Raw genomic sequence first — 25,072 nt, 5'->3', positions numbered from 1 at the left:
TATTTAAAAAATGTTTGAATTAATATTAAGAATTTTATAATTATTCTGAGAATGAAGTAAATATAAAAAAATAAGTGAAATAATTTTGAATGCTAGCAAAGAAAATGGATGTAAAATAGTGTTAAGTGTAATAATATAGAAAATGTTTAATATTTTGATAATGAATATAAAAATATAAATAATTTTAGAAATTAAATAGTTATAATAAAATTGATTATGAGTAATGTAATTAGAAAGTGACATTAATACAGATAAATAATATGAAATTATTGTAAATGGTACTCCTGGTCAAAAGAATCAAGTAGCAAATGGGACCTTCAACAGGTGGAACATGCTCTATTTCTACCATCTAAAACCTTCCTTTAAATCCTTTTTCTATTTATTTGAATATACACAAACTAGGAATTAGGATGCTGGCAGACAAGCGAAAAAGACGGTAAAGGTAATTAATATAAAATAACTGGTTAGTAAAATTAAATGTATACTATACTACTCACTCTGAATTAAGATTACATCCTGGATGTTAGACACTTGGCTTTCTGTACTCATCCTAGCTGGACTACTGCAAGCTGCTTCCCTTTTTACTGCAAAGCTATTGAAAATATAAATGTCTTAAAGTAGACATGAATGAGGGTGCCAACTTGTTTGTGGCTGGCTTATATTATATATTTGGCTTCAAACATATCTTTTGAAAATTAAGATGAATATTTATTCTGCTTTACTATGGATAAACATTCTATGCCAATCAATATTTCTACAACATCATTACATCTAAGTTGGCTTCATTACATATATATAATATATATGTATTTATCTGTATAATAGCTATACTAATATATATATATGTATATATTAATATAGCTATGATAATATATATTAATATATTTGAATAATTAATATACCTGAATTTTTTTCAAAATTTTAAGTATTTCTAAAGCATTTAATTATAACAGTTCATCTGAAATTTTTTTTTCAAAATTATCAGGTGAACTTTTATATAATTAAATACTTTAGAATAGTTCATCAGCTGATTTTGATTTTTGATAGAGAAACACAGTGGTTTTTAAGTGGAAGGGGATTTTAATCGAGTCTGTTATCCTCCTCTTGATAATGTAGTATCAGATTTGATTGAATTCCCCTTGTTTTATGTTTTGACATATTTTTTCAGGTTTCAGGTGTTTTATGTTCAGGTCAGACATATTTTTTCTTGTTTTTATAATTTTAGGTTTTAGTTTCACATTTCTTTCTTATTTTGCATATTTATTGGATATTTTGAAATTTATTAGTATTGAATTTCACTTCTTGTAGGTGAAATTCAATACTAATAATTGTGTTGTACTTCAAATTGAACACTAGAATTGTGTTGTACTTCAAAATAAATTTATTTGGTTTTTGTAGGAAAGGTTTAGTTATATATGCCCAGATATAGCTAAAGAATTTGCAAAGTATGATCAAGAACCAAGCAAGTGGATGAAAAAGTATGAGGGTATAAATGCAATCACACAACAACCATTCTCTGTTGATGTGGGTTATGAGCGTTTCTTAGGTCCCGAGATATTTTTTCATCCTGAGGTAAATTTTATTTTATTGTCATTAATTATTCATATTATTTTTTTAGTTTTGTATAATTTCGGTATAAGAATTTTAATTGTGTACTCCCATGTTTATATTGTTTTTATTTCTATCATGTTATTTGTAGTTTTAACCAAACTTTATCTGAATAGCTTGCATTGTAGAGACATTAGGCTATTTTTTTTAGAGCAAGAGACGTGAAAAATGAGAAATGCAATCACTGGGACTCGAACCTCTTGAATTCACGTCGAGCATGCTTACCACTACACCACAAAGGCATGCTAAGAAGGCGGGAGAAATAACCTTATATACTCCCCCTTTTGAGGGGTGGCTGTGGTTTCAGGAGAAACGTTCACCACCTTTTAGTTCGGGCACCTATGTAGAGACACTAAGCTATTTTTTGAAAGCAAGAAATGTGAAAAATGAGCAATGCCCTCGCTGGGACTCGAACCACGAACCTCTCGAATTTGCATCGAGCATGCTGACCACTACACCACGAAGGCATGCTAAAAAGGTGAGAGAAATACCTTATAGCATGACCAAAATAGTATTTTCACTTTGAAAAGCTAAAATTTGTGCAAAAATGAAAAATAGAATAGTTCCTTATATAACATTTATAAAACTTGTTACATGTTGTTAGAAATTGTTGTCAAATGTGTTCAAAAATTATGCTCCATAAATACTTGATAATTGTATATTTACTTTGTTTTATAACAGAATGTTTGAAATTCTATTAATTATACCTCGACATGCTAGTTTGTACTTCTTTATTCATTACATGCATAATTTCATTTAATTTAAAATATAATGTAAATGTTTCAGATTTTCTGCATTGGGACTTAGCTTTTGTGCATTTTGTAAATGCTTTCAGAATGTGACATTTATATTTTTTAAAATACAGTACAAATTTGATCAAAAGATTAACCTGATTTCAGATGTTTATTTTTAAATTTGCAGATTAAGAGATAATACGTGCAAAGAAAACTATTCAAATTTTATTTATGATTATTCAATGTGACTGTCTTAAGTTGCATGTATATAATCAAGATAGTAATTAAATTTTTACTGTTTTACACCAACATATCATTTTTTATTGTCTTCCCAGTACACCAGAGAGAGACACCCAGATATAGATTGTCGTCACAATTAAACTGCCCAATCCTGCAGAAAGTATTTAAAAAATAATCTATCACACAGCCCAAGTCAGACTTGATAGTAATATTATGAATTTCTGTCATACCTGAGCGTCTACCAAACAGAATGGCAGTTCTAGTTCTGTGAAGGCAGCTAATCTCCCTTATACTGTCCTTTTCCACTATATAGACAGAGTAAATGACTAGCTGGGGGGGATTATTGTCTCCACAGCAAGAACAATGTGATTTTTGAGATTATGCGTGATGAATGGCAAATGTAGCATGAATGTGTCTTTAATATATACTTGAAGGAACCAGTGTTATGGTATAAGGTCTGGTGATTCAGAAAACTGTTTGTGAGTTGAGAATAGGTCAGGTTAGATTAATTGAGAATGGCAGATAACATGAGGGCTGTCTGCCTAGGAGACCTTCGTGGAAGATTTTCTAAGGAGAACTGTCTCGTATTCATGTTATGCACGGGAAAATCCATGAAAACCAGCCTGGTCACCTAAGTTTAACTTCCAGTATTTAGCAGTCTTCACCAGCTGGCCACTAGTGAGGCCTTTTAGGCTTTGAGAAATTAGGTCATTACTTCCTGTAAGATAAGAAAGTACTTCAGTAAAGAAACATAATTTTCTGCATCAATATTTAATGACATTGTAGAAGGTAGAGATTTGATTTTTCATTTCTGTGTACCAGATTAAAGCAATGTGAGATTGTATTGTATTTCAGTCTGTTTATGTGTGTTCCAGAATAACTGGAATGAATATTTAAAAAATTCTATTAAGTGATATTTATGTTTTTTTTTAATATTATTTTTAAGTTTGCAAATCCTGATTTCATGGTTCCAATATCAGAAATAGTCGACACATGTATTCAGAGCTGTCCTATCGATGTGAGGAGACCTTTGTATAAAGCAAGTATCTTTTTCTAACATTTGTTCTTGTAGTTTCATTGTCTAAAGTACTACTTTGACATTTGTTTTTTTATATTTTAGAACATTGTTTTGTCTGGTGGTTCGACAATGTTCCGTGATTTTGGTCGAAGATTACAACGTGATATTAAGAGAGTTGTGGATGCAAGATTGAAACTTAGTGAAACACTTAGTGGTGGACGAATTAAGGTGAGATTCTATTGACTACAGTTTAATAACATAAAAATTCGTACTAAGCTAATTCTTTAGTTTTTATTCATTTGACAAAGCATATAACAATGCTTAACAGATGGAAATGCATTTTTAAAAAATATTTTGAGATTACATATTGCTGGATTTATGTTTAGTCTTAGTATGTAATTATATCAAACACTAGCTGAAATTCTTATGTTTATGCTGAGTATTCAAATTGTTTTCATCTCAGCAGAGGGTATATAAGCAAAAAGAGATGTCAAAGGTATATTGTCAGATATTTAATAAATATCATTAATGGGTAATAAGATTTAAACAAAGCAGTAGTTTTCTATAGTTAGTTGGTCTTTTTATTAAATTTTGGCATATTTTCCTTCCTTCCTAGCATAGTGATCTCTAGTTGCACAAGAAAAAGGCAGCTTTTGTTGCTTGGAATTTTAAAAAAACAGTGAAACTTGCATCAAACATTATGAAACAGCATAATGGAAATTAAAATATTAATAAATTAAAATAAGAAGAAAAGTCTGTATGGATTCCGATTTCAGCGTCGCTAAAGAGGGTTTGATAAGGTTTTTATGCTGTCGTTGAGCTCACAGTTTAAAAATCAGCTCTTAGATTCACTTCTGTTAACATAACTTTTTTTGTCCTTTAAACTTATTATTTAACATCAGTTTCTTTGCATTTATGCCACACAAAATTTAAGAAGAAAATCACGAAATTGTTAAAAGCTACGTCAAGCATTGCATTAACTTTTGTCAGCTTTTTCTCAGTTAATTATATCAATGCTTTATTATTATTATTATTATTTTAAGTAAGATGATTTACTATTAAATTTTTGTCTTTATTTATTAAGCATCACTTTTTTTAACTTACACCAGATAAAATTCTACAGTAAAACGACAAAAGATTTAAAAACGGCATATCTTTAAAATTTCCTGTAGAGTGTTAAATGTTGCTCTACCCTTTTTTTTACATTTACTACAGTTAAAAGTAATACTTAGCAATAATATTTGGTGGAAAATCCTTTTATTTGTGTGTTCATACTTTTTTTTAATATTTGTTGTATCAGTTCTTTCATAATAGTAAGTAGTGATAACATTTAGTGCTAGTATCCATTTATTTGAAAAATGATTTGGACATAAAAATGATGAGTGCAAAAATGAATCAATTAAAAAGTGGGTATCAAGATCACTTCTAATGTTTAATTAAAAAAATTATAAATTCATTTTTAACTGCTAGGGTGTGGATATTCCCATGATTATATATTCAGATGTGATCACTCCCCAAAACCTTTGCCTTTTCTTTAGATATTGGCTAATTAACTATGGATATGCAAATTTGCATATACTAATAACTAAATGAGAATGCTAGATAATAAATGTAACATATTGTGCATACTTTTCGGAAACTGTATGTAGGAGGAAGTTCTGAATTTCATAGTTAATAATGAAGACGTGCCTTTGCTGTATTTTTTTAATTAGAATTTTTTTATTATAAAGGTCAGAAATTTTTAACTGAATGACTAAAATTTCATGATTTTGCATGTAACTATATTTTAGTAATGTTAAAAAATTTTTTATGCAATTTGGAAGGTTTACTTTAACAAATGTCTTTCTTTTGTAGAGTTTTCTTTTCAAAACTGCTGTTTCTTGTTTTTAGTATCTTAAATTTCTGTGTTCTGTGTGATTTTTATTTAATCACTTAATTTCTGCTCTTCTTAAAAGTAAATGTGAAAACAATTAAAGTTGTATTCAGGAAACCCTCAGTGGGGATTTGCGAAACGCAAATTCATATATACGTTATCTTCATTGTTTCCATTTAATTTGTCTAGTGCAAAAATTTCATTTATATGTGGTTTACGATGTTGTAAAACATTTTTTGTAGCAAATAATTTCACAACAAATGATCAAAGTAAAGAATATAATTAATTTCTCTTACCTTGTATCCAATGCAGTGTCAACAAGATCATAGCTAATTGAAATGTGTAATCCAAAAGAGATTGTAGATGGAAATTGGAAGATTACAAACACATTTTATTAATACATGATGATAGATACTACATAATAATAAGATTCATTAGTACTCCAAATACTTATCAATAGAGAGTTATATAAAAGAGTGTCATATCACTGTCCTATTCTGAAGGAATGAGGGAAAAAGTAAAGAAAGACCGAGTTACACAATTATCTCCTTTGCAAGGTGTCCAGATTATACTGTTTATCACACTATTGTTGACAGTCCATCACCAATTTGCAAACCAACATAAGGTTCATTCATCAACAGTAAATAATTACTGCCATCAACTCTGGCTAGATGTCATCAACAATTTTAAAGGGTTTATGTCACTTGAAAATGAAATGAAATAAAACCATACAGTTTGCAGAAGCAACTGGTGGCAAAAAATTTTCAGATATAGAACAAGACAACAAAAATTAATGAAGAAATGATGAATTGGATATTCTGTAACACCAGCCAACAGTGAAAAGTGATAATGGTTAAGGTAAAACACCTTTAACTTACAATAAATTTAAATGAATTGCTAAAAAAGATACAGGAACTGTTTAATTTTACAATGTAGTTTGACCCAAATGAAGAAAAAAGATGATATTTTATGGGAAACAAAAAAAAAAAAGAAAAAAAGAAAAAACTCTGCACTTCTTGTTTCAAAACCTTTTAGAGTTCTGTAAGTCATTGTCCGAAGCAAAAAATTCACAACGTTTTAAAGAAATAATTGTATCACATACTAATTAAACAGCAATAAAATTAATTTTAGCTTACATTTCTTTTATTTTTCCCTTTTAATTAGAACAGTATTTAGGTTTGTTTAAATTATACATATTTTCTTAATCTAAATTATACCTAATACTTTTTTTCATAGAAAGGGAACTATGTGGTCATTCATTATTGCTTATGCAATTTTGCCGTATGCACTGTGTATTAATGACATAACCTTTGTGTTTGGCAAGAGTTTACTATACAGCAATCGTTTCGTGAACTACCTATGTCAGAGTTTCTTAAACTGTATGTTCCCATCTAGGGTCGCAGAACCTGCAGCAGGGGATCACCAAAATTTTTGCAATTTTGTTTCTCTAACTTATTATAATTTTACAATTATCAAATATTTTTACATAATGTATCTGAAAATAAAGAAAAGACAATACAAAGAAAAAACGAAAATGTTTCAACACATTTTTAATAGAAACATTCATTTTATTTTAAAAATTAAAGTTAAAAGCTGAAAGTGCTTTTTTCTTTAAAGCTAAAAGAATGTTTCTCTTTGTATGAATACAGTCTTTTGGAATAGTCTACTTAAAAGAGTCAAAGTATAAGAGAAACCAGGGCTTAATTTCTAAGATTAGAAGTGCCGGAGCCCTACGGAAGACTATCAGCAAAGAGGAACAAGAGTAAATAAGTAAATAGACTATTAAACTCATTAATAATTTTTAAATTAAATAGTTAATTGTTATCAAATTAATTAACAGCTATTTAATAAATGTTTATAAATTGTTATTTAATCAATAATTGTTATATAATTAATTATAATTTAATTTATAATTATTAGATAAACAATTATAATTTAATTGATAATTATTAGATAAACAATTAATTATACTTTAATTGATAATTACTATTATTTATTGAAATAATTAAAATTAAATAAAATGTAAAGAGATAAATTGAAATTTAATAAGCAATTTTTAATATAATTTTATTGTTAAAATAAAATTCTCGAGATAAAATTTCTACTGAAATTGTTATTCGTTTACATAAAAGAAGTGCTGCAGCCTTCTTATTCAGGGCTCCAGTGTGTTCCAGCTAGAGTTATGATTTATTACAAAAACTAAGAAGCACCGGAGCAGAGATCCGGTGGGCTCCGGCCCAATTTAAGCTCTGATCGTAAGGGGGTGAAAAAGTTCTTTTATCATCACAAAAATTAAATATACTTAAAGCATAGCTGATGAAAATTCCAGGGCGAAACAGAATGAGTGTATGTATGGGTGGAAACAAAAAATGAGGGAAATCTTGGTGAGAGAGAATGCTCTTTTTGACCAGGGCTCTCTGTTGATGTAATTATAGCCATCAAACAGATGTGTATGAGGGGTAAAATGAGTCCTGAATCTGACTCCTAAGGATGGATCTAAAGTTGCTGTTTACGCTTCCCCCCCCCATTAATGGACACTGGGAAGACAATGTATAGGATGTGCTTGAGCAGTTTTTCTCAGTATATCACTCTTGTTGTACTTGCTGTCACTTGATGCATGTTTAAGAACACAATTTTTCCATCCTGCGAGGATAACTAACTCTAAGCATTGATAACAATACACTAGATACGATGGCATGGCGAGAAATTTACGTGTTCCTAAACAAACTCCCCCAAATTTATTGCCCTTCTTAAGGGGAAAGGTTTCCGCATGTGAGTGAGGGGACTTTACTTGAACGTCTCATGTTCTCATGAGTTTGTATTTCTAGGGAGACAGAGTATTGCAAGGTCTTCTTATTGTTAAACTAAAACGTTAGGAATTCTAAATTTTTTCCCCTTTAAATTGTGTTTCAGTTTTATAAAAAGAAGTACCAAAGCTCATCTTATTTAGGGCTTCGGTGCGCTCCGGCTAAAATTGTAATTTATCTTAAAAATTTACAAGTACCAGAGCAGGGCTCCGGCGCAATTTAAGCACTGAGAGAAACTTAGCAGCATATAACTAATCTTTAGTGGTTACTTGTTTCATTTTAAAATGTGATTTTAAGTTATTTGTCATTCAGAAGATGGGGGGGGGAATGACAGTAATACTTTTGAAGCATATATTTTTTTTTTTTTTTTTTTTATTTTTATTTTAAACCTATTGCTTTTAATCGGTCTCTTTTATATATATGTAAGTAATATAAATCTGTGTCATTATTGTAATAAGATGACTTGGTGGACAGTAAGTTGCAGTGGATTGGCGGTGGTTCTCGGCATTATAACTGCATAGTTAGCAAAATAACACTCTAAGAACACACATAACAATAAATTCCAATCATAATTTTATTCCTCGATAATACACATCATCATAGTGGGTGCGCTATGCATCCCCACCCCCATTTTATACAGCTTACATCTTAAACCATGGATGAAATTAGGAAAGTAAAATCTGCATAGCTAGCGGCAAGGTGACACAAGCAGAAGAGAAGAGCAAAGGAGAGGGAGTTGCGATGCAGTTTACCTTTTATACCATTTCAGATCACATGACAGTTTAATGTATAGGTGTTGGGTTCAGATTTCATTGGTAAGTGCCCCAATACATACTAAATGAGGGATCTTTTTCGTTTAGTTAGAACATTAGTGCTGTGTTATTTTTAGCATAAAGACAGGAGTTAAAGTACTATTATTAATTTATTATTTGAAAGATAGATTAGATATTTTATATTTTATATATACATATATTTTTTCATTACAGCCAAAACCTATTGAAGTTCAAGTCATTTCACATCATATGCAAAGATATGCTGTTTGGTTTGGTGGCAGTTTATTGGGATCGACAGTAAGATATTTTGAACAGTTTTATGTATTATTATTTTTTATCAGTAATCATATTTTTCCCCCTTAGCTTTTTAGCACCATGTTCTGAAAATTTTTTCATTATTCACTTAACTTAATTAAAGCTGCATTGTTTAATATTAGCAGTGATTGCTGATGATAAAAAATTTCCGCATTTTGCAATTTTTAAATGGAAGACAATGCCGAAACAAAACCTGTATTGTGATATCGTAGTTAAAGTACATCAGAAAGATTGGATGTTGTCTGAATGAAAAAAGTGTCTCAGAATTGTGTGGAACCAATCGACAGATGCTTTTCATAAGTCACTATTGAAGATTTACGTCACTTTTGCAATCACTGGACATATCAGTGAATAAATCATTCAGAAACTATCTCTAGAAGTTTTATAACCATTGGTTATCACACATATTTACTAGAACTGGAAAAATCCAGAGATCTTCCTTTGAATTGATTTGCTTGTGGATTTTAGGTACATGTACTATGACTGATGAAGCAATAATAGTGGAGAGCTTCAAGGTTATGGAGATATCTAATGCTCTTTGAAGTTCTGAAGATCATTACTCATGGGAAAAAACAGACTTAACAGTGATGACAATAATGACGACTGGTAAGCTGTAGCAGACAACAAAGGTAGAAAGGTAGTACTTCCAGAAGCACTGAATATTTGCAGTCGAAGAAGTAGCAGAGGTTTCTTTTAAAGAAATAATATTGTGATAATTATCTGTAGTTTATTCATATGTATTTTTATTTTGTTATAATCTTTTGTAACCACATTCTTTGGAAATTATTTTCATAATTCCCCGCCCCCACCTGGATTTTCAGACAGTAGAATTAGTGAGGAAAAAAGGGTGCAGGAAATATTGAAGAAAAATATGCCTTCCTTCGTAGTTTGGCAATATGCGAACTTTCTTGTGGTAAACTGCTCAAAATCGCTTTTGTCACTTGAAGATACTACCTCGCACTCTTTTAAAGTTGATTTTTTTTAGTTACCATGTTGTCGATGACCAGTTTTGGGGACGACTGTAGTTTCACTAGAGTCTTGTATATGTCTTGGTAGCTAGATATACAAGATTGAAGCCTCTTTTTTTTATTATTATTAAAAAAACATTTTTTTTATTGATAACGTCATCAGTTATGTTCCAATTTGATTGAAATTTTCATGTACCACACAAAAAAATAGTGCCAAAAAAGACCGCACAAAAACAGGTTTGAGTGTACAAATTGCATTTAATGCAGAATTGGAGTTTGATGTTTTTTGATTTTATTTATATTATTTATAGTGGATCTTTCGTTTTTATGTTGGTCAAAACCAAAAATGCAAATTCACACAAATAAGATGTGGAAAATTGTAATAAAACAATTAAAGCTTTTTGTAATATTATCAGTTAAAACATATCTGAGATTAACCCAGAATGAATTAATTGATTCTTCTGAATGTTTTGAAATTAAATCTCAATTATTACACCCCAAAATTAGTTCTTCCTCTTTTTTTAAAGTTAATTCATTGCCAATGTGTCGTTTATTGCGAATGGATTTCAAACCCAACTTTTTTTTTTTTAATTTCAGCACTCTGTTTTTTTGGAATTAAAGTATTATTTTTTAGTCCTTGCATACTTGTATTTATATTTTTAAAGATAACAAAAATATCAGATAAGTGAGCTAGCTTAGAATGTTTTGTCATCTAACAAATCAACAAAATCATTATTATCTTGTTCGAAAAATATATTTATCTCATTTTTACTTTCTTGTATAAAGGAAATGTTGTAATCATGAAAATTCTGAATATCCTATTTCAATGAAATATCAATTTTAACCGCTCTCGAATCCATCTGAATTTTTAAGTTGTGTGGTTTGGTTAAGACATTGAACAGTCTGACGTATGTTAGGACTCGTTCAGCTAATCCCGCTAGGAGGTTAGAACCAATCGAACTACTTGTCTGATGTCACTTATGTATGGGTATTCATAGTGTCATCTCATGATGTTATGCTGTAGGAAATCCATACATGTACCATATAGAAATATATATATATTATGAATTGTATTGGATGAAAACTGTCATGCTATAAATAAATTCATACATGGTAACATACTTGAAGAATCTGGTGACACAATGATTGAGGATCACCGATATGTACAGATAAATGATTAATGTGATAAAAATAAGTAGATAAATATAGCCACATATAAGCAGCGTAAGTAAGTAGCAGCAAATGATAGTTTTTAATTTTGTAGGAATTGATGAAATCATCACCAACTGTAGTTGCCAGGCTAACAACTTGTAAATAGATTATTTATCATAGATAAAACTTTTTGTATTATTCAGTTTGTGAAAGTAAATTTATATGCCATTTATTGTGCTTTTGGAATGCAGTTTCACAAGAATCCAACTTTTCTTAAATTTTGATAGAGATGAACCAAGTCTATGAACCATTTTTTTAATTTTTAGGGAATACTATAAAAATAATAAATTATCTGAGTATGCCACTAATCAAATGCATTCCTCTTTTAATAAAATAAAGCTCTTCTTCATGTTTAAGAATTTCTGTAGAATAAGTTGCAAAAACACCTTGCTCCCTGGATCTCAGTTCCTGCGACCTTTTGTATGAAGCTTCGCAAAGGATATGGTATTTTTTCTATTTCTATCATTAGATAGTGGAGATCTGAAGTTGAAGATTACAGAACCATCAAAATGATTAACAAAAGTATATCAGAAAAGTGTTATCTCTTGTATCATGAAAAAAAAGCTTGCATTGCACATTTAAAAAAAAGCCAATGACAAAGTAGCATACTTAAGACACAATAACATGCCGAATAAATACTAATTCAGAAGTCAAACAACAAAAATCAGCGTTATGTTTACAAAATTTTCACAGGACTAGTTTCGATGGTTTTACCGAACCACCATCCTCAGCTGCAAAACCGCAAAGATACATTATAATGTATAAAATTCATTGGAAAAACTGAAAAGGCACCCTGCAAAATAATCTAGATTTAAAATTCTCTCAATTTAATGGATTTTGTTTTTCATTCCCCCCCCCAATAGTTACTTTTAGTTACAGTAATTAATTTTGCTGATATTACAATGGTTAGTTTTCCAATAATTATTAGCATTTCTCAATAATTAATTCAATTAAATAAAAAAAAACTTCATTTGAACAAATTTTCAAAACTTCCCAAATTTTTCTAGAATTTAATTTTTTAACTTTTCTAAGTTAGTAATTTAGCTATTTTGAAGATTTTTTCATATGTAATAAGAATCATCCTTTCTCATTGTCTCTCTCATCTGATAAATTATGAATCTGTTAGATATTTGTTCCAGCAGAATTTTAGTATTTTGATATGGGAATAATTTAATCATTTAAAATGAAGTATGGGAAACTTTTAAAACTACAAATGTTTGATGATCTAAAAATTAAACCTAACACTGCATTACTTAGCATTCTTCATAAAATGAATTTTTTTAAAGATTGGTGAAATGAAATGACATCATATAGTATCAGTAATGCTTCATCAAGAAGGAGTGTTTTTAATGTGCATTCAAAATGTGATCTGTTTGTTTTTCTTGGAAACTGTGAAGTAGATTCACCAGCTTACCAAGTTTTAGTTACTATTTGACATTGAACATCTCCTGAAACAATTTAATGATACTGAAACAAAAGATGAGCCCAGTATTGATGGTGATTAAAAAATACACACTTTACATTTATTAATGCTTTTTCTGGTATAATAAATGCAAAATATTATTAATGAAACGTGAAACACTAGTTGGAATCATTGATACTTTCCAAAACATTTGATATAAAAAAACTAGAGACTGAAATGAACAACACACAATCACTTTGAACTTTCACACTTTGAAACAAACAAAATGCCTTTTCTAAGCAATAATTTATTATGTCAAATTTAAATAGTTTGCTGTTTGCTAGTTTAACATCCAGTCCTGAAGTTACTGTGCACTTTATATAATGCTTTATGAAAAGTAAACTGAGAACAGTCTGAAAGGTTTGACCATGTGTAGATTCACATGAAAAAATTATAGACTTGGAGCAGAATTAATGGCATCACTTGGCATTTAAAAAATATATACATATTGGAGCCCTTGAATACTCCAGTAAACATGTAATATAAGTTTTGGAGTATAGCTTGTGGAAAAAATATTTTGGACATATGAATCCGTTTTAATGAGTAATTATATTTCATGAGATTATATACAGGATTTTTGCACCTTAAGGTGGAGTTTCTTCTTTTCAGTATTTGAAAATTCATCACAATATAGCCATGAAAGAAGTGAATCTTTTTAAACTTATTCTCCTACCCATATTTTTTAACTCGCTGCTTTTTTATATTAAGCATGGTTATAAAAGGAGGGATAAAAGTGGAGTTTTAATAAAATGTAATTTATTGAAAATGCTGAAAATCTTGCTGGACATGTAATCTTTTTTCAGTAACCACTAAGCCAGTAATTGTCTTGAAATGGACATATAATTAAATGCTTTGCATATATAAAATTTACTTCTAAGTACTGTGATGTTATCGCATTGAAAACTGCAAATAAATTTGTGGAAGACATCCAAATGTGGTGTAAACATATTAACTGAAATATATGAAAGAAAACATTAATACAACACAAATGAAAAGTCAGCCAATAAATATTATTGTTTAGATCAGGGTTTCTCAAACTCTGGTACATGTACCAATAATGGTACATTACATTATTTTAGGTGGTTCATTTCTACATCAATGGAGTACAAAATTTAAAATGTTTGAGAATCTCTAATTTAGATAATTTAATTTGCATTAAGTAAAATTTCTTTCACTCTTTTTATCTGTGGTGTAATTTCTTCAAACATAGTTTATCATGCTGCTCAATAATATTAATAATATTTTATTTAACGCTTTGCAGCCAGAATTTTATCAAGTTTGCCATACCAAAGCTGCATATGAGGAGTATGGGCCAAGCATCTGTCGCCACAATCCTGTTTTTGGTGCTATGACATGAAATTTACATTGCAATATAAAGAAGAGAGAGACTTACTTGAATATGTTTTGTAATATATTTTACAGAAATATGAAGTACTGCTTCTGAGATTATTGTTAGCTTCCACTATGGACTGTGATGTGTATAACGAAAGGAACAAATTTATTTAAAAAATTCCAATTAACATTTATTGCTCACACTGTTTAATAATATGTGCATTTTAAAAAAAAAAAATTTGTAATGCTACTTTTTATAAATAGATAAGATTATTGAATATAAATCTGTTGATTCTGAAGTAATCTTGAAATCAGATAATGTTATTTTGTTTTTGTAATTTTTATTTCCTATTTATTGAAATTAATTAGAAATAAATTTTGTTTTCATTATACTTTTACCATATTTTTGTGTTTATTATTACTGCAATTAAATTATTATGCATATATATATATATATATGCTTTAAACATCATTTGCCAACTTTTACAGTATTATAGGAAAGAAATTAATTTAGAGATGAAAAATGTGCTTTAAAATATTGATGTGTTTTATTTCTTAAGTCTCATTGCAAAAATTGTATAAAATGTTACTTGAATTGTTAGAAACATGTCATGCAAGGAGTATAAAGTTATATTAATCCACATTTGTATTTAATGAATATTTTATGTTTTTTCGTGTAACATGGTTGATTTATGATAAAAGTTTAATTATATGTTTGATTCATTATTCTGAGTATTTTTTATATCATTATGCTAATGTTAGATTATTTTCTATGTCTCTGATTGTGTACAGTTAAGCACATTAATGTCCAAATCAATTTGCAAAGATATTTTGCTAAATATTTTTGACATTGTTCTTTTCAATTATTTATATTCATTTTATTAACGATTGGTGAAAAAAAGGAAATCTCATATAATTAAAAATGTGTATTTAAAATTTATGGTGTTTTTTGTATTTTATGATAAATAGATTTGCAATGCTATGCTCGTGGAATAATATGCAGAGCTAATGTATGTAGATGTGTCTAAAAAGGGAGGGAGGAATGAAAGTGTAATAACTTCAAAGGGATTAGAAGAATGCTTCATGTGTATTTACTTATATGTCAAAAGATATTTCCAAATCCTGGCAAGTGTCTGAAGCACATTTTCCTATGTAATAATTTCACACATTTCCAAATCTGAAATGTTCTTTCTAAATAATGAAGTTTTAAAATTACTAAATAATTTTAAAAGATTCCCTCCTCTCCAGAAGGAAGGTATACTCATGGTGCAATACTGTGCAGTCTAAATGGCCGAGTCGTAGAATGTTGAATTCTATAAAGCAGAAAATTAAACAAATGAATATTCTCGCATTGCTTTTATTGGTGCTGTTAATGTCTTAGAAATTAATAAATTGGTAACTAATCTTCATTAACTTCAGTTTATTATGATGATGATTAATCTCAAAAGAGTAAATGTTCTCGCACCCCCCCTTTTTTTTTCTTTTGGGAGGAGTATCTTCAAAATGTAGGCTTTTCCAAAATTTGATTAGTTTAGCTGACGATATGTTATTAAAACAATTCAGAATTATTTTTGGCCTTTATGGGCTGTCAGAGCTTTTCGCATCTAAGGCATAGCATAATTCAAGAATTCTGCAAGAGAAAGAGATTAATCAAAGTTTAAATTAAATAGGAGTGTATAATTCATGATTAATACTAACTTAAAAGAAGTATATTTATATTGCAAAATATTAAAGTGTAAAATCAATGTCGTTAGCTAAATTATATATCGTTAGCTGGAGTGAATTGTAATATGAAACAAATACTTCTAAATTTTCTGAGTACATCAGTTGAACAAGGTCAGTACCTTTTTCCATATACATGTAACTGAATGTGTTAATAATATTGATGAATAAGCATAGCACGTAATGATGCTTTTATACTTCAGAATCCCAGATCATTGGCATAAATCTAAAATACTTAGACTCAAGTATTTTTAGATTTATGTCAAAGTATTTCATTGACTATTCATTTCATTTATACAAAGTATTTCATTATTATTTAAGTATTTCATTGACTTGGATTGGTACATGATTTTTCCCTGTTACTAAATGAAAATTACACCTTCCATAACTGAAATAAAAGAATTACATATTTTTGTACAATGCATTTATAGTTATTAAATGATGCACAACTATATGATAAAGCTTGGTATTGGAATGTTTTAAATTGCTAGAAGCTAAATTTTTGGTGCATTTTGAATGAATTAATGTTGAATATTTTTTATTTTACCAGAGAGAATTGGCATTTTTTTGGTGACAAAATTAAACATACAGGTTATTTATTGATAATTGAGCTCATAGCACTTTTTTTTTTTCAGGAACAGCTGTTGAACATAAAAACATATGTGTTATGCAGTAACAACTGAATTCATATTTTCAGTGTTATGCAGTAATAGCTGAATTCATTTATATTGAAAAATGAATACTGTAAAAACTGCATGCTGATTTATAACATAGGCATAGATAAGAAAATTATGTTGAGGTTGTATTGGATGGTATAAATGTAATAAAACTGTATTCTGAACTGTATTGAAGGCAAAGGTTCTCTAGCCAGTATGACAGATTCAACAAAGCATGTCCAAATAATATTCATAATATTGAGCCAGAAAATGGTATGTTATGTCAAGTTTTATTTTGATTTCTTTGTTGCTGCTCTGAGAAATAATTGAGATTTTTCTTTCTCTCATATACGTATTCACTTAATATGAATGCAATACTACTTCATCTAAAACATAACATTTCATTGAATTTTATCTCATAGATGTATTTTATGAGATCAACAGATCATAAGTTTTATACCAGTTGCATTTCTCTCTAAAGTGATTACTTTGTTTAGAGAATTTTCTGTGTTCTGTTTTAAACTTCATAGAAAAACTCATTCTTTGTCCAAAATTATTGTGCTCATCTCATTGTCATAATTTGTATTTTATACGTATATTGCAAGAATTTTAAGAAAGGAAGTCTCTTTACTTCTGAATAAAAGGCTTTTATAAATAATATTAATCTATGAATTAAGGTTTGTTTTAAAACTAAATTTCACTTATATCCTACCATGCTATGGGCATCATTTAACATTTTCTTGAAATTTAGCTGTTAAAATGAATCCATTCTTAATCTTTACTATATGCTGCAAATATTTCATCTTCAAAATTTGGATTGTTGCATTTCAATATGGAAGGCTGTGCTCAGTCATTGAATTTTTATAATAAGGGAAATAATTTCTGGCTATGACATAGTCTATTCTTTTTCTGTTTACCCATATTATGTGCTGCCATATTTCATCTTACTCAATATTTCTACTGTAAACTTTCATGTGGTGAATTTCATCATTAAAAGATATGATTAATATTGAATATTTGATCAGTTTTTGCTAAAGATATATGAAGAGTATTCTCAGTTATCGCTAATCTAGTTAAGATAATGATGTTTTAAAAAATTTCTTACTTCTTAAAGGAAAATGAATATGCTGTTCGCATGGCAGAGATGGTGATTTGATTCAGATTATTGGTTTTATAGAAATTAATTATCCTAGATCAGAAATTAAAAAAAAAAAAAAAATTATGTTTCACTTTATTACTTTTAGAATAAAATCTTGATGTAACCTGGTTATATAATTATAATATATAATCTTGTATCCTGGTTATATAATCTTGATGTAACCTGGTTATTGCAGTTACATAACCAACTTACTTCAGGTAATATTCAACTTTTAGTAGTACATTAACTTGCATAAGTTGGTTATATAATATATTTGAGGGCTATCTGAAGGGGGGATTACCTTTGTAGAAGACTTAATAAGGAAAACTAGATTTTACTTGGGTTACATTTGGTGAAAATCTTGAAAGTACTGTGCCAACCATCCCATTTAATTGCTGGGTATTAAACAAGTACGGACTTGTAGCATTCTGCAGCTTTAGTCACTTGCCTTCTGGTGGGTCATGTGAATCTAATTTAAGCAGGATTTTTTGGAAATCAAAATGTAGGAACTATGCAAAACTGTTAAAATTTACATACATGTACAAAAATAAAGTTTATAAATATACTGAAAATATTTTCTTAGTCTTAATAGATAAATTTTTAGTATTTATTTGATATTTTTATTTTCTGTGCTATGCAAAAGAAAATCACTTAGGTACTTAAATGTGGTTCATTATTAAAACATTTCTCTTTGTCCTTTATTGTATAATTAAATTATAGAGAGTTTCTATACTTAAATTTTAAATTTGCTTTATCAGATAGAGTGTGTAATATATAGAATTTTAATTTAGACTTACAGAATTTCTGTATTGTGTAGTTAATTGCATTAATTCCAGTAAAGTTTTCGTGCTACATTTATATTATTTTTGGCTGTATTTTTATCTTATTTGTTGCAATATTATTATTAATAAGATTAATAATAAGTGCTTCTTGATTTTTATTTGCTTTGAATTTAAAATCCAAAATAAAATTTTGATAACATATTTTCTCAGTAAAATGTAATATCACTTGTAATAAATATGATTTTGTTGACAAACCAACTGAATATGTAATTTGTAATACATATTTGGTGTGCAGTATGTGTTCAAAAGTATCTTGGCATATTTATAATTTGTTTATATACCATATTAATATATTTTCTTGTGTTAAAAGGAGTTCTGTTGAGTCTACATTACTAGGATTTCACACCTGGTACTTGTACAAACAGAAGTCATCTGACACATCCTTTGAACCTAGATTCTTGTGTTAGGGAGCATTCACATGATAGTTTAACTGTCATTATTATCATAATCTTCAGGTGTAAAATTTATTAATTCCATTCACATCTCGAACAGGATTTCAGTTGTAGCCAGTCAGAGAAGGTAAATTGGCACTTGCATAAATATGCAGCTGACTCAGCAAAAACATCAACCAAATGTCAGTTCGTGATTCCTTCACTCTGATTAGAGAGTTCTTGTAGTTGAACAATAGCAAGGCTTGGTTCCCTAACACTAAGTTTGGTTCATGCCACTTGTGCATCACAAAGCCCTCATGAATCCTATATTAGATTACCAGATGATGAAGTGTGAACCACTTTTTTTAAAAACATTCGTACTGCGAAGTTCCACTGGGGCTGATCTCTAAGCAATGGTACCTGATTTTTTTAAATATTTCCTTACATATGTATGGATTCTTCATAATTATATCATGTTTACCCATTAAGTCGATGAATTTCTCCTCTGTTATGTCATACTGTAAATCCAACACGTAGACAGTATGTAGTTTTATTTTTATTCACTTGAAACGAACCTAGATCACTTGCCCTATATTTTTTTCCCCTTATGTCGTTGCTTTCACCAGACATCATAAAGCCTGGTTGTTTTATTTTATTTCTTGGTTCAGTTTTGCTACTTTGCAGCAGTTCTGTACTGTCATTTTATGTGACGTACCAGGTTGAGTTTTTCCTTTGCAAGGATTTTCTCTATTTATTTATAATATTGCATATTTTTTATCACATTACCGACAGGAAAGCAAAAATTTTCCCAACAGTCTTTGTGACCATTTTAGTTATTCTAGTGATATTACTAGTTTATGAGGCTTGGAAATTAATTTACATGCATATTATTATAACTCTCCAGGCCATGACTATGATGGCTGAACTGATTTCAAGACTGCTACTGTCTATTTTTGGACAGATAGTGCACTTGCATACACTTCCTTAACTCTTTCCATGCTGTATTCTAGCTTTATGCTAGTACCACACTCTTCTATCCAAGCTCAAACATTTAATTCCTCTGTGTATTTGTTTTTAGCTTGAACAAGAGCAATTGTAATATATTTAGTTGCCTGTTTCTTATTGTTGTGACTAATTTTCTTATTATGTGTGAATTAATTTATTCAAAACTGAATTTTTTTAATAATTTGTTTAATAAATATATGTATTTTAATGAATTTAGTGGAAAATATATAAAAACAGTTATTCAATATGATGTTTTTCTATGCCTAATTGCTTTTAGTAACAAAGCTGCTAAATTATTGTGTTTTTCTTAAAGATTGTAATATAGATGGTATTTAATTACAGTCATACATTTCATATACATTTTTAATCTGTTCCAGGTCTTAGGATGTATGCCAAACTGGACTTGCACCAAATGAACTTTTCCAACAAGAAATACAGGGAAAATAATTAATCCTTTCTTATATTAAGAAAAAAAGTCCCATTATTATTATAACACCTTTATTTTTAAAATAGAAATGAAGTGGATGAAATATATACTATACATAAATGCCTTTCTGATATCTAGATCAAAAACAATTTCTCAACATTATCCTCAGCATACAATTTGCAATAACCGAATCCTGGATATGCATGTTATCAACAGTCTCTTTTTCTTCACCTCCATGGTTATGTAAGCCTAACCATTTTCTTTATTGCTTGAGTCTGTGCATTAACTTCAGTGTTAATGAATTAGCAAAATATTTACACAAGAAAACACAGTCATTAGAAAATTCAGAGTTATAGCATGGGTTGTGTATTGAGTAGTATGAACAGGCATCCTGATGTTCATGGGCTGTCGTAGCATTGTCTTGAAAGAAGTAAACAAGAGTAGTCTACATAGTTGGGATTCATTGAATGCAAATCATATTCAAAACAAATATATGCCAAACCAAAAACTTTCACATCCAAATAGGACATATAATAAATTGGGCATATTTCATTATGGTACAAAAGTGTATGTATATCAAAGTGCCACTGTATTTGCATATTTGTAAAGAAGAAGAATTAAGCTTTTGTACCATAATATGATACTTGCAAAATTAAGTATTCTGATAAAGGAAGACTATATATATTTTTAAGGCAGTTATGTGGGGAAAATGTGTAAAGTTCAAAGTCTGGAAAGTGTTAAAGATGTGTTATGCAAATATTTTTTTTTTTTTTTTTTTTTTTTTTTTTTTTTACATTTTTTTTAAAGGGCTTTGTAATGTAAATATTTGTTTAAAAGCTTTGTAACTTTAATAATAAGGATTTTTTTAACTTGTATTTTGAAACTTAGTTTCCTTTTTGAAAGCATACATTAACCTGTAACACATGATATTTTTTATGTTGAGAAATAATAATATGTATTACATTTAACAGGATTATATTTTACCAAGCTCTAAAAATAATAAAAATTAGATTAAATTTATCCTGAAAGATATCTTATAATTTAAGTGGCTGAAAAATGCAATATGCAAGTTACCATTTTTGTAAATTAGATTTTACAGAATAAATTACTTTATATATTTAGGTATATTTACTTTCTCTTTATTGTGTGCTATGAAATGGATAATTATTAATATTCAGTTGGTATTATTATTAGTGGTTATTAACAGTTAATATTCAGTTAGAATATATTAATTTGTGGTACAAAGTTCAAATTCAATATTTCTATTATAAACAAGTTCATTTTTGTCCTTTCATTCCTCTGGTTTTATCATAAATATTTCCAAAGAAGTACTTTTGTATTCTGTTTTCAATTTGACTTTTTATGGTAGCAGCTTTGAGCAGTTCTTTCATTGTTTGAATAGTAAACCAGAAATTGTATCTTGTGATCTACACATTATCCATATGCATGAAATAGAAAAATTGTGTGAATGAAACTCCACCCCCCTCCCTTAACTTAGCGAAGCTGATTTTCTCAGAATGGAGGTTTAATTTTTGCAGGATTTAGAAAAATGCTCTTCATGAAAAGGAATTTTCTTAATACTTGCTATTAAGGTATCAGAAATATAGGACACCTTTTATAGCATTTCAGTTTCTCTACCCCTTCCTGAAAGTTGAAGTAATTTATTTCTACCTCATATGCAACAGTTATAATTATTCATAATATAGTTCTAAGATAATGTGGGAAAATAAAAGCATTGCTAGTACCATACTATGAAATGAAAATAAAAAGTATAATTTATTTTCATTTGAAAGTTTTTGTACTTTAAGTGAGTTAATTTATGCAATTAATATTATGGTTTGGAAAAATTCTTTCTTTTGAGGTATCTAGAATTTGTTATTGCAAATTAAAACCCTTATGCTGTCAAATTTATTAATCCACAAATTATTCTAAATTGACTGTTGCAGAACTGTACCTCGCTCTTGAATATATGGTGTGGTAGTAGTCAGACTGAGTTCTGTTTAGTATTTTTAGGGATTTTTAATTAAGATTTCATTATATTTTGATATTATTTTAGAATGTTTTATTAATTTTTAGTCATAATTTTGATTATATTTTAATTAAGATTTCATTATATTTTGATATTATTTTAGAATGTTTTATTAATTTTTAGTCATAATTTTGATTATATTTTAAATTAGTAAGAAAACCTTAAAATTGCATGATTACTTTTAAATAAACATATACAGTAGGTGCCGCTTAATGTGATAATATTTGTCTTGGCTATTTTAATAACATTAAACTATGAGAAAAGATATCCTTTGAAACAAAACTAGAATTAAACTAATTTAATATAAATGCAGCTAGAAATAATCTTTCACAAAATTTGAATTGGAGAAAATATAAAAATTTGTTTATCAACCATTAATAATTAATGTAAAAGTTAATAACAATTCCTGGGAAGTATTAAAGCGATACTCTACTCTCAAACTTCATACTTGGAGGGCTTCTCTCGTTCACTGTAAAATAAAATGCAAATGTAAAAAGCAACCTTACTTTGGTGTAGATGTTTTCAGGGGATTCCTCTCCTGGGAGCAAGAGGAAAATGTTCTGTAGAAATATAAAATCTCTTGAAGAGGAGGGACCTTTGTCTGATCACCCTGAAAACTGAATAGTTATTCAAAATCTATGCTAAACTAAAATTGCTTTACACAGTTAGGATCTAAAATAAGCTGTCTGACAAATTAATCCCCAACTTGGTGGGGGTGGGGGCTTGTGTTTGTTCTTTAAATTATTGGCAATATTTATAATCTATTTTGATTGTATTTAGTGACTTTATTCGGTTTTAAAAAAATTATCCTAGAATATTGGATTAACAAGAAAGTAATTTCAATTTGCACAAATAGATAGTGTTATGTTATTCTTCTGTTAATTATATACTATATTCTTTTAAGATTTAGCAGCTGACACTTTTAGGTTGCTGTAGAAACAAATTCTGGGTATTTTTATTTTGCAGCTGTGTCATTTTACGGTTAATTTTAACATAAGGTGCCCCCCCCAAAAATCGACATATTTTACTTTTTTATTTTCATAAAGGCAAGAAAGTGGCTGAATTCACAAAGATATGTGTAAAGTTTATGGTGTTGATTGCTTAACAGAACGCATGTATCAGAATCGGTTTAATAAATTTCATTCAAGAGATTTTTTTTTAACTTAAAGGTAACCAGCGATCTTCTCGAACTTCTGAAGTTGGTGACGACAAAATTAAAGCCATAATTGAATCGAATCTTCATATAGCTATGCAAGAGTTTGCAAAAAGATTAAATGTATCGCACATAATAACTGAGAATCACATAAGATTTCGTCGAATTGTTAAAAGGCTCCTTGTGTTCCACATGAATTAAAAGAAATTCACACAACGAATCAACATTTGCGATACGCATTTTAAACGTAATGCAATAGACCAGCGGTTCTCAATCTTTTGACTAAAGCGTACCATCTAAACAAAAATTGAAGCCCTTTAATACCACCACCACTCTTGAACAAAGCTCAGATCGCATAAATTTACGAGTGTTAGAGAAAGAACTCAATCAGGATGTTGGGGTTTTAATTTTTGAATTCAATAGTTAAAAATACTTTGTGTACCACTGGTTGAGAACCACTACAATAGACCGTTTTTTGAAACTAATTATCACTGGTGAAGAAATATTACTTTGTTTGCAATATCTTTAATCAGAAAAGATCATAGTCCAAGCATAATGAATCGACACAAATCATATCGAAAGCTAAATTCCATCAGGAGAAGATCATGCTGCCAGTTATGTGGCATGCATTTTGAGATGCTTCCCAAGTGACCAAACGATCAACTCGCATGTTTATTGCAACAACTTATAAAATTGGAGGAAGTGATCAAAAAGAAAAGTCTAGAATTAGCACATCATATTCCACCACGACGATGAGAGACGTCACACCTCTTTAGCAACATGTGTGAAATTATTGGAGCTTGATTGGGAAGTGATATAGCATACCCCTCATATATCCCCAAACTTGCATCGTCGGATTATTATTTATTTCGAAATTAACAAACATGTGTCAGAATTGGTTTTAAAAATTTCGTCCTGGAGATTTTTTTCACTTAAAGATGACCACCGTTTTTGCCGACCTTCTGAAGTTAACAAAATTAAAGCCGTAATCGAATCAGAATATAACTATGCCCGAGACTCGTTAAGAAGCTCGATATTTGGGTTCCGCATGAATTGAAAGAAATTCTCTAAGCGTGAAGAACCAATATTTGCGATATGCATTACAAACTTAATGCAGTCAGCCCTTTTTTTTAAAACGAATTACCAGTGGTGATGAAAAATGGATCGTCTATAACCACATTAAATGAAAAAGGATCATGGTCCAAGCATGATGAATCAACACAAATCGTAACGGAAACTAAATTTCATCGGAAAGATATTGTGCTGTCAGTTTGGTGGGATTACAAAGGTGAATATTTTGAGCTGCTTCCAAGCAACTCGGATGTTTACTGCTAACAACTTATGAAATTGAAGCAAGTAATCAAAGAGAAAAGGCCAGACTTGGCAA

At 29.1% G+C, this 25,072-nt stretch overlaps 1 protein-coding gene across 1 annotated transcript in view; it reads left to right on the top strand.

Annotated features, from left to right (window-relative positions):
- Positions 1-20,288, top strand: part of Arp3 (Actin-related protein 3) — a 44,467-nt gene extending 24,179 nt beyond the window's left edge. Inside the window, exons 8-12 of the mRNA XM_035352187.2 lie at positions 1,399-1,572; positions 3,529-3,621; positions 3,703-3,828; positions 9,267-9,350; positions 14,272-20,288. Coding sequence (XP_035208078.1) covers positions 1,399-1,572; positions 3,529-3,621; positions 3,703-3,828; positions 9,267-9,350; positions 14,272-14,367 — 573 coding nt within the window. The 3' untranslated portion in view covers positions 14,368-20,288. The remainder of the gene's footprint in view (positions 1-1,398; positions 1,573-3,528; positions 3,622-3,702; positions 3,829-9,266; positions 9,351-14,271) is intronic.
- The last annotated feature ends 4,784 nt before the right edge of the window (positions 20,289-25,072 follow it).

Source organism: Stegodyphus dumicola, chromosome 4, assembly GCF_044657685.1.
Source record: "Stegodyphus dumicola isolate Sdum_Otavi_A_Nest chromosome 4, ASM4465768v1".
In the NCBI taxonomy this organism is placed as follows: domain Eukaryota; kingdom Metazoa; phylum Arthropoda; class Arachnida; order Araneae; family Eresidae; genus Stegodyphus; species Stegodyphus dumicola.
Note: the sequence above shows the minus strand (reverse complement) of the source record. Positions and strands in the feature narration are given on the sequence as shown.